The sequence below is a fragment of the Sceloporus undulatus genome, chromosome 5, assembly GCF_019175285.1.
Source record: "Sceloporus undulatus isolate JIND9_A2432 ecotype Alabama chromosome 5, SceUnd_v1.1, whole genome shotgun sequence".
NCBI lineage: Eukaryota > Metazoa > Chordata > Lepidosauria > Squamata > Phrynosomatidae > Sceloporus > Sceloporus undulatus.
In genome coordinates, this window is record NC_056526.1 from 150,908,443 (window position 1) to 150,923,635 (window position 15,193).

At 40.5% G+C, this 15,193-nt stretch overlaps 1 protein-coding gene across 5 annotated transcripts in view; it reads left to right on the forward strand.

Annotated features, from left to right (window-relative positions):
- The window catches only part of ELF2 (E74 like ETS transcription factor 2), a 50,609-nt gene that overhangs the window by 29,858 nt on the left and 5,558 nt on the right, over positions 1-15,193 (forward strand). For 4 of the 5 annotated variants that reach the window (XM_042467481.1, XM_042467482.1, XM_042467485.1 and 1 more), the window contains 2 exons: positions 12,575-12,688; positions 14,199-14,372. In XM_042467481.1, coding sequence (XP_042323415.1) covers positions 12,575-12,688; positions 14,199-14,372 — 288 coding nt within the window. Of the gene's footprint in view, positions 1-11,106; positions 11,979-12,574; positions 12,689-14,198; positions 14,373-15,193 lie in introns of those variants that run through there. The other variant, XM_042467484.1, reaches the window with a different exon arrangement.

Consider the following 15,193-nt stretch of genomic DNA (forward strand, 5'->3'; position numbering starts at 1 on the left):
GCCTCTCGCTCTTCCCGGGGGCGGCCCTGGCGCCGGAGGAACGGAGGAGGGAGGGAGGGAGGGCGAATCCAGGAAGTGATGATGATCCCCTTGGCCGGGTCTGGGCGCGCGAGTGGCCCTGACCCTGCTTCCCCCACGCGGACGTCTCTGTACGCTGTATAGTGTGTATGTTGCGCCTGCGTTTCCGTGTGTGTGTGTCTGTGCATGCATGGTGTATATAGTGTATGCATATATCTCTGCTGCTATATATACATTGTGTGTGTGGATTATATGTGCACATATAGTTTGTATAGTTATATATGCAAATACTGTATATATATATATATATATAGAGAGCGAGTTTGGATTATGTGTGCACAAATATACTCTGTATACATACATATATATATATATATAGAGTGTGTGTGTGTGTGTATTGTGTGCACAGTCTCTCTCTATATATACATATATACTGTGTATGAGCATATATATATAGTCCACACAAATACATTATATATATATATATATAGTGTATTTGGATTATGTGTGCACATATATATAGTCTGTATAGTTATAGATACGTACTGTTTATATACGTATACATATAGTGTATGTATGTGTGTGTGTGTATTTGTGTGTCTATACACTGTATGTCTATATACACACACATATATGTATCTATCTATCTCCACACACACATATCGTATGATTGTGTGTATAGATATTGTGTGCACTGTTCCTCCTCTGGAGCCAGAACCAGGAAGCGAGCGTCGGAGGAGGCTGAGCCCGCCAAGCCCCGCCACGCTGCCTGGAGGGCAGGAAAAGGCGGCTTCCTTGTGGAAAAAGAGGCGCCTTTCGGGCCGGACCCTCCTCCTTCTCCGTCCTGAATCTCTGAGGCAACTCTGGTGGGGCTCCAGGCCCCCTTCTCTTTCGAGGGAACTTTGGCTGCATCCACACTGGAGAGATAGCCTGGTTTGGCACCGTTTTAAGTCTTTTCTGGCTTTTTGCTATGGAATTCTGGGAGTTGGAGTTTGTTGTGGAGGCCTCCACAACAAACTCCAACTCCCAGAATTCCATAGCAAAAAGCCAGAAAAGACGGGGGGACCATCACGGCCCTCCTCCCTCCCTCCTCCTCCTCCTTTATAGCGGAAGCGCAGGGCTCCCTCAGGAGCTCCAATGCGCGGGGTGGGGAGGGGAGGCGGGACCCAAGGGCCGTCTCGACCAATCACCTTCCAAGGGCGTTCGAATTCGGAACGGTGCCGTCTTCGTCGGGCCAATGAGAGCAGAGCAGAGGCTGAGTGGCGGCTCTCTGAGGGGCTGGCAGCGCAAGGACGGAATTGGAGGGAAGAGGAAGGATTGTAAACACGGAAGCGAGGGCGGGGCTGCGCCAGTGGAGGGAGGGGAGTGGAAGAGCCTGGCTGTTGGTGGGCAGGCCTCCTAAATGCCCCCCCCCCGCCGTTGTGTGGAGAGAGAGAGAGACCCATACAGTATATTTAATAGGCTTCCGGCCTCATGGTAGAAAGTACTTCTTCACTGCCTTTCTGGGTTTTTCTTTCTCTCTTCAATCCATGAAAAACTCCAAGGGTTTCTGTATACAATTAACAGGGAGACATGTAAGGCAGGACCCCCCCCTTGAAATGCAGAGGTATTGGATGCAGGGGACACTTGGTTTGACAACAGTACATGTGAAAGGGATCTAGGAGTCCTGTAGACGGCAAGATGAACGCCAGCCAAGAGTGTGATGCAGCAGCTAACAAGGCCAATGCGATTCCAGGCTGCATCAATAGGAGTGTAGTGTCTAGATCGAGGGAAGTAATAGTGCTCTCTGTTCTGCTTTGGTCAGGCCTCCTCTGGGATACTGTGTTCGGTTCTGGGCACCACAGTTCAAAAAGGATGTTGAGAAGCTGGAGCGTATCCAGAGGAGGGTGAACAACTTGTGACTTTTCAGGTGTTGCTGGACTGCAGCTCTTGGCCAGTACAGCCACTGGTGAAGAATGCTTAGCGTTTCAGCCCAAAAGCATCTGAAGGTCCACATTTTGTCCATTCTTTTAGCACATAATCTTACATTGCTAGTTCTCATATTTTTTGAGTTCCTTTGAAGATTGAAACAAACTACTGCGATAAATCAATGCCGTTGTTACGTTGCTATCATCCTTTCCCACAATCTGAGAAGAACAATCTGAAGACACAAGATACTGCAACTGTGCTAAAAACTAAAAAGATCTGAATCTGGTCACACTAGTTTGGATGGAGAGACTGTTTGGAAACTTTGTGTAGACTGCCTGGAGGATGTAGTAGAAAGAATACATAATACATGTGACAAAACAAACAGAAGGAAAGTGTCCACTTTAATTTGTTGTATGGTGCAAAGCAAAATTTGTCAATTTATATATATTAATTGTCATCTGGTAGGTAAGTTTAGTCTTGGAGAAAGCAGGTCATGATTGGATAGTTCCTCCAGCAATTCCTGTAGTGGATAATTTTTTTGAGGTGGAGGGGGGGGATGAACAAGAAAGATATACACCAGAAGACAAAAGAGGCAAATTCTGTCCTGATCCATTTAGCTGTGAAAGGAATAAGTCTTTTGCTTGGAAGAAAAAGTGCATTTCCTCTGAGACTTCTGATATACATTTTCCAAGCCCTAGCTTAGTTACTTTAGGTCCCAGGTGGGAGAACATATGTGGCACGCTGCTTGTTTCCATTCAGCACATCTTGCATCCAACTCCATCTGACTGAAGCCTTGTGTCTGTGCCCTCTTTTCTAGTGCTATGGCTTCTAGGCAGAATAACCACAGTTCTTGCATCTGCTACTCTCAAAGTCGGCGGGGGGGAGGTTTCTCTCAGCATTGTGTCTCTTCTTTCTTAGTTCATCCACATGTGGTACGCTCACAAGAAATAATGTGTTTAATATTTTAAGTGCCTCTTATTTAATTCCTGTTGTTGCTACATTTAAATTACTCAGAGACTGAATTGCTGTGATGTCATGCCTAAATATCCTAAAGGCACTGTATCCTATCTGATTTTGGAGGCTGAGCAGGGCCAACCCTGATTAGTACTTGGATGTGGGACTGAAGGAATAGCAGGTGCTGTAGGCTACATTTTATAGGAAGCGAACCTGAATTTACTGTATTAATTTGGAATAGGCAAGCAAGTATTTAACACACTCTGTTTTGTTTGCTTTTGAAACAGGTTATGTTTAGGATTCTGAAGTGCTGGCCATAAACATCACTGTGGAAAAGTTAAAAAGTATACATGGGGCTTTCTTGAGGATCAAGTAATGTTGTGTCTTACTCCAAATTTCATCTCTGTAACTCCAAGAATGTACTAATAATAGTGTACAGTGTGTTGTACATTAGATATCACTGTGATAAATTGCTTCTATGCTGCCTACAACAAAATGTCCCAAAGTACCCTTTATTGGTAGAGAGAAGCATAAGAATGGCAATTATTTAAGAACACAAACCTAATTTCATACAAAAAGGCAGTTATTTTACCAAATTTCAATCAGGTGCTTTACTGGCATCTACTAAAATTCGTGGCAAAGACAGAAGTTCAGCCAACCCATTTTAACACTGGAGTGTTACAGACCGCCTAAAAGCGGTGGTCTGCTGGCGCTGCCAGTTGCTCCACAAGTGAGCCGCAGCAACCAAACCGTGCGACTCCCTCACGGAGCAAAAAGAAGCCCCAAAATGGCGCTTCTTTTCGTGGCGCGGTTATGACGCTGTGAGGCGCCAATGGCGCACTTGCGGCGTCATTTGTGCTGCGCGATGTACGGACACAACGCATCCGCTACGTCAAGATGGCGGCGCCCGTGTGGAATGGGCACCGCCATTTTTGTGTATGCTCTGCGCGTATTAGAGTTAGGGGCATCAGGAAGTGACGCCCCTTTCAACCCTAGTACGCACAGAGTATAGGCCCATGCGGAACAGGCCACTGTTTCCTTGACTTGAATTCTTTCCCCACTGCTTACTGGATTGATTTGTTAATTCTTTTGTGTAATCTTAAATGTAGTTCTTTCCTTTTCAGCCATATAGGGCTGTATGATGATTATGTCCACATTTAGGAACAGTACTAGAAACAGAATGTTAACTCTTTTTGTCTACCTCCTAACCTGAGACCCTTGACTTTGAGCTACTGTGTTAGGTCACAGTTTCTTTATGTTATACTCTTCTGTTGTCATTGACATGCCTTCTTCTATCTCCAACCTTCATCACAGCAAAACAGTTACTATTGTAATGTAGATGACCATGATTGTGAATTGTATGCAAACTTTATAGTTGGACAGGTGTTACATCTGAGAACAGGGAAGGGTGCCATCTGCTGGGCAGCAGAATTTAAACATGTCTCTTGACTTCTGCTTCACGATCTGTAGAGCTGCTTACAGCCTGGAGATTGTCATCAGAAAAAGGACAGCCATTCTTTATATCTGCAATTCTTACCTAGTTATGAATGCGGGAAGGATAGTGAGTGCATTTGCAGTATATACTTTTCGCTTTCGAACTGATGACTAGATGCACATAGGTGATCTGTTGTAATTGGTAAGGAGGTGTACAGTTGCTGTGGACTCAAAGTTGTGTTTCCCATTTGCTCTTTATTTTCCAGGATTGCGGATGTTATGGTTAGTATGCTGCCTATCATCTAGTAGTGTGTGTAAAAGTTAATCTATCTCAGTAGAATAACATCACAACATCCACTAGTACTAGTGGTGAGAATTGATAGGAGTTTCAGTCCAAAAACATCTTGAAAGCAGAGTGCTGCCCATCCTGCATCTATTGCTGGGATGGGGAAAGTAGAGTCCATAGGCCACATTTGGCTCCCCAGGGCCCTTGAGAAGGCAAAATGCTCCACAATTACTTTTAGGGGGTGTGGAGGCCATCTTCACCACACTTTGAACCCTCCCTCCTGGATGCCCCACAGTTCAAAAAACATGTTGGAAAACTTTTTCAAGTAATTCTTTCAAACTCTTTCCCCCCTAAAAATGTCTCTCAGACACCCAGGATGGCCTCCAAATGTGGTGGAAATGCCCCTGTGTCCCTAAAGGGTGCTTGAAAAAAACCCCAATTTTAATTTTTGTGGGAGAAACATGTGGTGGGAAGTGCAGCCCCTCACGGTCTCATGAGGGGCTAATGTGGCCCTACCCTTCCAAAGTTGCACACTCTTGGTTTACAGTCATCTCCTGATTCACAGTCTTGCCGTTTGCATCGCGGTCTTTGGCGGACAGCAAGCCGGGAGGGACATAATGGCACCTGCGCCTGGGAGCACGCCTCCATTGTAATAAATGGGGCTCAAATATTGATGATTTTTCTGATTCACTGGGGAGGGGGGGGGCCTGAACGGTTCTCCCACAAATCGGAAGGGCCGACTATATAGTATGCTACAGAATTGCTGTATTATAGCTGAGACAACACCAGTACATGGGAATAAAAGTTTTATCATGTTATTGGTGGATCTGATCAGGGATATGGTCCCTGTCTGTTCCTCCTCCTGCTTGTCCTTCAGTATGCCAGTATTAGCACATATTTTCTGGTTCTTTCTGAGTCTTCATTGTTGTACTTTAAATGCTGCACATTTGTAGATAAATATTTTTTAAAAATATTTTCACTACATCTAAACAAATGTAGCAGAACTCATGGATTAGCTTGTCGATACTCCATTTGATTATGACAGCAACATTGTGCAGATGTGTCTTATTGTCATGGGATTTATGTCATGTTGGTATAGTAATGAGAGAGAGATGATAGTACAAGAAGGCCCAAGGGTAAAGGTGGAAAGAGAAAAATGTTGGACTTTGGCCTATTTCACAGTTTTATACCATAACACTGGCCCCATACAGACAGGCCAAAATAAAACTGCTTTGGGTCACTTTGGAGGTATGCTGTTTAAATGATGCATGCATGTTAAGAGGCCGGAAGCTGTGCCAAAGCCACACTCCAGTCCTTAGGACTGGAATGTGGCTTTGGTGCAGCTTCTGGCCTCTTAAGATGTGTGTTTCATTTAAACAGCATACCTTCAAAGTGACCTAAAGCAGCTTTATTTTGGCCTATGTGTATGGGCCCACTGTTACCTTTTTTAGGATTTCTTAGAAGTTTAGCTTTATCAATACATTAATGAAACTCATCTAGCATGAATGTTAACTGTAGAGCTGAAATGCTGACAGCAGTGTATCTTGCTGAAAATCAGTTCTACTGGACTGAATTGCTCAGTTTGTTTTTTTGTGACTTTGATTCTTTTACACTGACTAGAAAAAAAAACTAGTTAATTTTCACACATTGACAACTGACATTAGTAAGTATCTGAAATATTTTTACAAATGTTTTAGTGTGTGAGTTTTACTATATCAAAAAGAATATGGCCTGAACAGTTTGTCTTATTTTAGAAATGCATATTGATGTGGAAAAATAAGGTTCTCTTTATTAATAGTCAGCTTAGAAAGTGAATCTAATTTCTTTGCAGTCCCACAGTTGTGATTCTAATTGAATGAAACATATTACTATCATATTGAGTTATTTGTCTTCTTTTGTAAAGTAATTTAGTATTTTCAATACGATCTGGGGAAACATTTTAAAGAAAGAGGCTTGAATTATGCCAGCTAGTGAAGCATAATATTAGTGTGTGAGTACACTGGACCCTTGTTATCTGCTGAGGTTTGGTTCCAGAACCCTTTGTGGATACCAAAATCTGTGGATCCTCATATCCCATTGAATATAATGGCAAAGTAAAATGGTGTCCGTTACTAAAAATGGCAAAATTAAGGGTTGCTTTTTGGAATGTGTATATTTAAAGATATTTTAAATTGGGGGATAGTTGAATCCATGGATAAAGAATCTATGGGTACAGAGGGGCAGCTATAAAAATGAATTGCCTGGAATGAACCAGGAGGTTCATTTTCTGATTTTGCTTGTTATGCACACTTTAGTTGCTCTTAGACACGCAGGTATCTTTCAGCCTTGGTCCTGTCTAAATTGAAGGAGAATACTTGCCTGCCTCATAATTATGTATATAAATTTCTTTGAAAGATTTTAAAACATTCTGGCAGTGCTGAATATTCAATGCTTAAGAAGCCCCTTAAAATAACTTTATTTGAAATTGCTTTTAATATTGGTTTTGTTCATGGTGACAAGATCAGTGTTTGTGTGCACACACACATTGTAACAAGCTGGGAAGATCTAACAGCTTTTTAAGGATGTGCTAGCTAGACCTGAGCAGGGCTTCTGATGACAGGGTGACTTGGAGGTCTCTCATTCATGGGGTCATTATATGTTGTTGACTTGATGGCAGCTAAGAACAGCAATGTGGGCAAGAACTGGGCAGCAAAGAAATCGGGGAGATCTACAGAAACTATAAGAAGCTTATATACTCTAAAAGGCACCAGATCCCATCTCATCTTGGAAGATAAGCAGGGTCAGCTCTGGTTAATACTTGGATGAAAGACCACAAATCAATTCCTGGGGTTTTAGGCTATATTTCAGAGGAAGCAACTTGCAAAACCACCTCTTGAGTATTCTTTGCTTAATAAAACCGAATGATATTCATAAGCTCACTATAAGTCAGCAGGTGACTTGAACACACATATAGTGGACCCTTGTTATACGCTGGGGTTTGGTTCCAAGATCCCCGCGTGTAACAAAATCCATGCATGCTCAAGTCCCATTAAATATAATGACATAGCAAAATGGTGTCCCTTATAAAAAATGGAAAATCAAGGTTTGATATGTGAAAATTATACTTTTTTTGAACATTTTCAAACCGTGTTTGCTTGAATCCGTGTATAAAAAAATCCGTGTATAAGAAGGGCCAACTGTATATGCACAGTAAATAGAACGAGGACTTTAAAAGTGAATGCTTTAATTTAGATTGAATTAAGATTAGTAGACTTTATTTCCTACTGAAATAAATTTATTTAGGCTTACACCTGCACTTCAGAAATAATCCATGCATGGATTACTTCAGCAATGCAGATGTAGATTCAGTTAATCTCAATGGGATCTGAGTGGATCTAGCCCTGTATTCTCAATGGAATTTAATTTTCTTTTATTCTTTTTGACTTTACTATTGTAAGAAGTTCCTCTACCCAGCATTTATGTTATTGGTATTCCTTTTTGAGCAATTAAAACACTCAGTTTTATAATCCATGTATTATGTATGTGAAGCAGAGTGAATTTAAATTCCCAGTGTTGCTAATGTAGTTCTTTTGTCATCCATTCTGTAGTTACACTGTGTCTTGGCAGGGCATGTAATACATGCCCTATTCAGAACACTGAAACATGTCTGGACCGTTCAGGTAGTGTAAAATGCAGCTGCTAACTGATGTACACAATGGAGATCATATTACAGTGGACCCTGTTATCTGTAAGGGTTTGGTTCTGGACCCCACTATGGATGAAAAACCCCATGGGGCCTCAGGTTCCGTGGTTCTCAGTGGTGGCACATATCTACGCAGCTGCTCTGCTGCAACTGCATGCACATGCTGTCGTTAGTGGCAATGCGGCTTACTATTGATGGATGCTTAAATCCATGGATGGCAAGCCTGCAGTTCGGGAGTGCAGGCTGTACTCTGATCCTGAACGATCTGTCTCGGATCCCAGTTACTTTCCAAACCAATTCATGATGGCTTTGGCTCTTAAGGCCTTACATTGCATGACTATCTGAGGGACCTCCCGTTTTGTTACAAATTTATTCAGATGTTAGGATCTCTAGGAAAGGTTCTCTTAAGAATACCAGAACCTGTGGAGACCTGCTTAATGGGTATGAGAGAGAGCACTTGTTGCTTACAGACTTTGGTATACATTCTCCTTAAAATCTGCTTCACTCTCCCTGCTTTTAGGGAATGCATCTTTTCAAACTGGCCTATTAAACAATTGTTATGTTTATTTTGATGAGTTTAATTATTTTGATTATGGTAATGATTTTAAAGGTTTTATTATTTAATTCATTTTAATTGTTTTTTATACCGTGTTTTAATGGTGCTTGTTAACTTTATAAAGCATTACTTTTTCACAGAAAGGGAAGAAACTAATAAATGAATAAATAATGCCCAGATCTTTAAAATTAACTCTTTTAAAACCAAGTAAATAAAAGTTAAAAGACCGTTCGTTGGTTTAAAAACCTCCCATTTTCATAAAATTGTCCACACTTACTATGCACAGAATCCAGTTTGTATGGCTAATCAATTAGGAGTCTGGTTGTCAGATTGATTGAAATATTTGGGAGAATTTAGTGCTGAGCTGAACTTTTATTGTCCCGTTTGTAAATGATCATTTCAGTCATTTTTGGGGGTGGCTCTTGAAATGTGTGGGCTTAAACATACATGCTACCTATAGCTCTTGATGGTCAGATTCTTTTCCCCAAAAGCCCCCAGGAACATGCTACAAGATGACATAAGGTGCATCCACACTCGAGAAATACTCCCATTTGACACCACTTTTACTGCCATGGCTCAGTGCTATGAAATTCTGGGAACTATAGTTGTTGTGGCACTAGAGCGGAGCACCAGTTTAACTGCCATGACTCCACCACTTGTGGCACTGCCATGGCTCAATGTTATAGAATCCTGGAATTTGTAGTTTTGTGAGATATTTAGCCTTCTCTGCCAGAGAGCTCTGGTTCCGCCATAAACTTCAAATCCCAGGATTCCACAGGATGGAGCCATGACAGTTAAAGTGGTGTCAATCTGGATTATTCTGCAATGTGGATGCAACCTAAGAGGAAGAATGTTTCTTCATTCTAAATCTGTTAAATCCATTCAGTGGTGCAATGTTCTACTCTGGAAAAGAGGGTTGCTGTTGTGAATGAGTATTCACATTAGTACAGTAGACTCTTGTTATCCGCTGGCATTTGGTTCCAGGATCCCCGTGGATAACAAAATCTGTGGGTGCTCAAGTCCCATTAAATACAATGACATAGGAAAATGGTGTCCCTTATATAAAATGGCAAAATCAAGGTTTGCTACTTGGAATTTATATATTTTTTGAATATTTTCAAGCCATGGATGCTTGAATCCATGGATAAAAAAATCCGTGGATAAGGAGGGCTGACTGTAAATGTTGTATGGCCTGCCTAACATGAATTAGATCTAGGTATCAAAAGCTCTTCTTCTTTAATGGTTACTTTTTGTCTCATGTTTAACGTAGAGTATTGAAGTAACAGCATAGCTCTTTATAAGATTCTGTAGAGAATCACCAGTTGAATCTTCATTAACTTCCTGGCACTGCAGATAGGTGACCCTGCTTATTCTAAAGATAGATTTAGATGCTGGCAGCCCAGCTGGAATGGTTTAGCTTTGAGTAGATTTCCATAAATGGAAAGAGCTGTTGGAGACAGAGAGAGGGAGGGACAAACGGACAGAAGAAGAGAATGGATATACACCTTACTTTGTGTGGATGAAATACAGCAGGTGGTTACATGTCTAGTTTAAAAAAATCTCCACAGGGAAAATAAAGAGAGAAATTAACAATATGTATATATGCATCTATGTCAATTCAGACACAAGCTGTTCATAAAATCTTAATTACTGTTTCAAAAATTAGCATTTTTCCTAATGTTTCCCTGGGTAAGATCCTACTACAAACATGAGAGGATATGGCATTAATTTGGCTGAGATTTAAAAAAAACTGTTCTCAAAAAGCACATCCTTTCAAGAAAACAGACAAAAGTAATCTATGAACTACTTCATTGGCCAAAGATTAGTGTTAAAAAAATTGAACTAGCTATATCTACCCTGGAAATTAGTGCTGAACACCCTAACTAGATAAGTAGCTTACATTAGGGTGATAACTGGCTGTGCAGCACAATTTATTCTTATTTCTGGAGTTAAGATGTAACTAGTAGAAATACCAAGCAGATTAATAGTTGCTTAAGAAAGTAGCTGCTTGTCTTTTAATTGATTAACAAACTAATTACATTTTATATCTCAAAGTCTCAGTGTATTTTTGAGAATTTAGAATTACTCTTATTTAGAGGGGGGATATGGAAGATCATGCTCTGCATTGAAAAGAGGGCAACCAAAATGTCAGAAAACTGGAAGTGTTGGACTATGACTCTGGAGACCAAGGTTCGATTTCCAGCTCGGCCATGAAATCCATTGGTGATCTTGGGCAAGCCACATGTTCTCAGCCTCAGGGGAAGGCAATGACAAATCTCCTCTGAACAAATCTGGCCAAGAAACCTCCCTGATAGGGTCACCATAAGTCAGAAATTACTTCAAGATACACAACACCACCACACCAACAGAAATTCAAGAGTACTTCTAATGACTGCTTAAGTCGTAGAATATATGGCCCAGCTGAGATGTCATATTTCCTGTAATTTTGAAGTCAGGCAGGGGAAATCAGTAATTTCCCCAGGTAATTGGAACTTCACCTTTTAACTGCCTTAACTTATTTTGTAGCTTGACATCATTGTGCCCAACACCATTTGATCACCATAATGTCTTTTAAATGTAATGCTGTTTCATCAGCATCAGTGAACAATTTTTAAAATCTCTTTCCTGAACTGTTTCTATGAGATTTTTTATGGTAATAGCTAGAATAGAATGAAAACCTGTATCCTGATATGTTTACTACTAGGTTGCTGTATGTGCACATTGTTTGTTTGCTATAAAAGGAAAGAGTCAATGGTTAATGAAAACAAGGGTATGTTAACTGATGGGGTTCCTCCACAGGTGTGCATTTTGGACAGATCACTCTCTCCTCTCCCCAAAACTCCCCCAGATAATAGGAACCCTGTTCACTTGTTAGTCAAGGATATCTACTCAACCTTTGATCAAGGGGAGCAGAGTAGCCTTCTCACTTCTGTCTCTATTTGTGTTTCCCTCTTACAGATGAAGGGAGACAAACTGAAATGGAGAGCCTTTTATCCATGGAGGTAGTCACATTAGTTGAACCTGTACATTTCCAGGGTCCCAGCTCATGTGGAGTGCCTCCATGAATATTTGAAGCTCATCACTGCAGTCTCGTCACCTTTCCTGTATGGAGAGTGATGGCAGTGAGGATGGAGTGCAGGGTGAGTGTACTCTGTCTCCTTGAATGTTGAGTAAACATGCTTCAGTAACAACTAAACAGAGTTAGACTGTCCTTTGAAATTTGGCAATTCATAGTTGAAATGATTAAATATGTTACAATGCACAAGAATTCCATCTTAGAGAAAATGAACTGTTTCATCTTGACATAAACACAGCTCTGAAGTGCTTGTTTCTGTGCACACAGTGATATGAATGTCTAGCTTCAAATTAGTGTCTGTTTCAAATCAGTGTGATTTGAAGGACTGGCAGGCCCCCCCCCCAATCAAGTGCTAAGGACCATTACTGTGTTTGTGTCCATTGGCTGCTATTGTTCCTTTGTTTCCCGGACATTTACTGCAGACCATCACTACTTTGGGTAGTGTTTGTTTAGACAAACAGAAGCATTTAAATGAGGAAGCATTGAATTCTCATCTCCTGATATAACCACTATTCCCCCCCCTCCCAAAAAAATTTTCTTGTTGTTCCATCTGACTTTGACTTGGATGTTCTAGGCCATGTTAGAGGTCTTGGTTTAGCATATACGTCAACAAAACGAGCTTGTGTGATTGATTCATTTATTCATGTTTTTTTTGTACAGTGGAAGCATCTGTTCATGGCAGCAATGTGCACTGCTCAGATAAGACAATTGAGGCAGCAGAAGCCTTGCTTCATATGGAATCACCAACCTGCTTAAGAGATGCTAGAACGCCTGGTATGTCAATAATAAAAATAAACTGAGGGCTTTTGGGTGTATGTGAAGAAACAGTGTTTTTATCTGGACTAGAGACTTAATAAATTTTATTTAAGAATAAGTTTTTCCAGGCCCCTATAGCTGTCTGTTTGGCTGTGGATAACATCATTAGTTTTAATACTGTTCCTCCTCAGTGCTACTATATAAATTTCACAATGCATGTAGCGTGGACAAGCTAAGCACTATGTTCCACATAGGCAACTATTGTATGAATTGCAACTGCCCTTTGGAGCAAACAACTACACAAAAGCTGTTCAAGTAATTTTCGTGTAGTAAATATAGTGGATTGCCACTAAATGACCCAGAAAGGAAAACCGTGTACATCAGTTGCAGGTCAGCATAATAAGTTGTACTGTATTGCTTATCTATGCTGAACAGTTTTATTTTTTATAATATTTTGTGAATTTGTTTATTGCACAGAAGAAGGCATTAAAATTCTCTCTCTCGACTTTTGAAGTACTTGGTGTGTAAAACCTGTTCAAAGATATGGAGAAAACCAAGTATTTTCAGATAGCTTGGTTTCTGATTTTTCTTGCTTTTGTATTTATGTGTTTCAGCTATCTAGATTCTGCCCTTTCATTCTTAAAGTTAATTGCTTTCTAGTCTAAAACAGGTGGGGAACACACAGGCCACATACACACATTTTTGTGATTGTTCCACCTTGCCAAATATGCTGCCCAAATTCTGCAGCACAGTATTTATTTATTTATTTCCAGGATTTATATCCCGCCTTTCACCCATAATGGGTTTCAAAGAAGCAAAAATATTTTTTTAAAATAGCACTTTGCTTTAAAATAAGGCACTGGGGGACATGTGCCTTTTTCAGAACAGAATGCAGCTCCTGGAAACAGAAATGTGAATCAGCTGCAAAACAAAATGCATTCTTCCCATTTCCTTGTTTTAAAGTGAATGTACTTTAAAATGGAGTTCTTTGTCACTGTCATCCCACTGAATTTCAGTGGCAAATAAATTACTCATCCCCTATGGGATCCCGAAGGGGTGTGCAATCCAAAAGGGGTGCAGGATTTACTCAACTCTGTTGTAAAACATCATGTGAAATGACTTAATGGTGTACTGATGGGAAGTTGTTTAAACCATACTTCAGATTGTTTGACAGTGAAACTATGTAATCATGAACTGTATTTCATTCTAAAATGGCATCCTGTTAGTTTATTCAATTTAGAAAGCATATACATTGTACATGACATGTACAAAAGGAGAAGCTCTAGTTATTTCCAGACTTAGTGTATGGAGGCAAAGGCCCATATATCATGCACTGTGATACATATGATAATCCAAGAGAGATGGAATGCATATAAAGTATAGGCTTGTAGAAATAATGAACGTTTATGTTTGTTTTAAGCCATGTTTGTAACATTTCCCAAAACATTTTTGCAGCAGCTGCATTATGTTATTATTTCCCCCCTTAGATATTTAAAAAAACCTTGCTCTATTTGTTTTCTTTTTGCAGTGGAAGTTCTTGTCCCACCTTGTGTGTCAACTCCAGAATTTATTCATGCTGCAATGAGACCAGATGTGATTACAGAAACTGTAGTGGAAGTATCCACAGAGGAGTCTGAACCAATGGACACATCACCTATACCAGCTTCCCCAGAAATGCAAGAGCCATTGAAAAAAAAGAAAGGTACTTGAGAGGGCAACATTGGTTGGGAAGAGTGAAAATTAAGAGCAATAAAATGACAACATGTGATTTGCAAGGCACAGCGCTGGAAAGCATAACTAAGTATATTATTCTCTCTCTCATACACACACACTGTGTGTGTGTGTATAGTATTAAATTATACAGTAAGCAGTAAGTATTAGATAGAGCTGCTGTGGTGTTAGTGGTTTGAACATTAAAGTATGATTGGAAACACAAGGTTCGATTCCTCGCTTGGCTGTGGAAACCCACTGGATGACCTTGGGCAAATCACACTCTCTCAGCCCCAGAAAACCCCATGATAGGGTTGCCGTAAGTCAGAAGTGACAAAGGGACACAACAACAACAAAAGTGTTATATAGCATACTGTTTTTATTTACTAAAAAGTTAGAGTAGGTGGTATGTAAGTTTCTCAATACTAATATAGAAAGGTACACACTCAGTATGGTGGCAAGATGTAATAACTATATAGTGCTGGTAGTGACAGGTTTAAGATTTGCAGTTATAATTGAAGTTGCAGTTTAGATTCCCACTCTGGCCTGAGTCTTCGCCATAAGTTGGATAAAATCAGTTGGGCATTGCTGTTACACACTCAGTTCTGTGAAAGGGATTTTCTACTAAAGAAGTAATTCTGTTGTCCATGAGGGCTATAGCTACACAGTCAGTTTACACAACAGCAGTAACGTAGCCAAGATTTTGGGAAGGGTGGGTTGGGTGCGGTGGCGCACGCACGCAAAGGGTGCACGTGCCATTCATTATATTAATGGAAGGGGGGTCCGGAACCACACCCCCCCCCCGGCTACGTC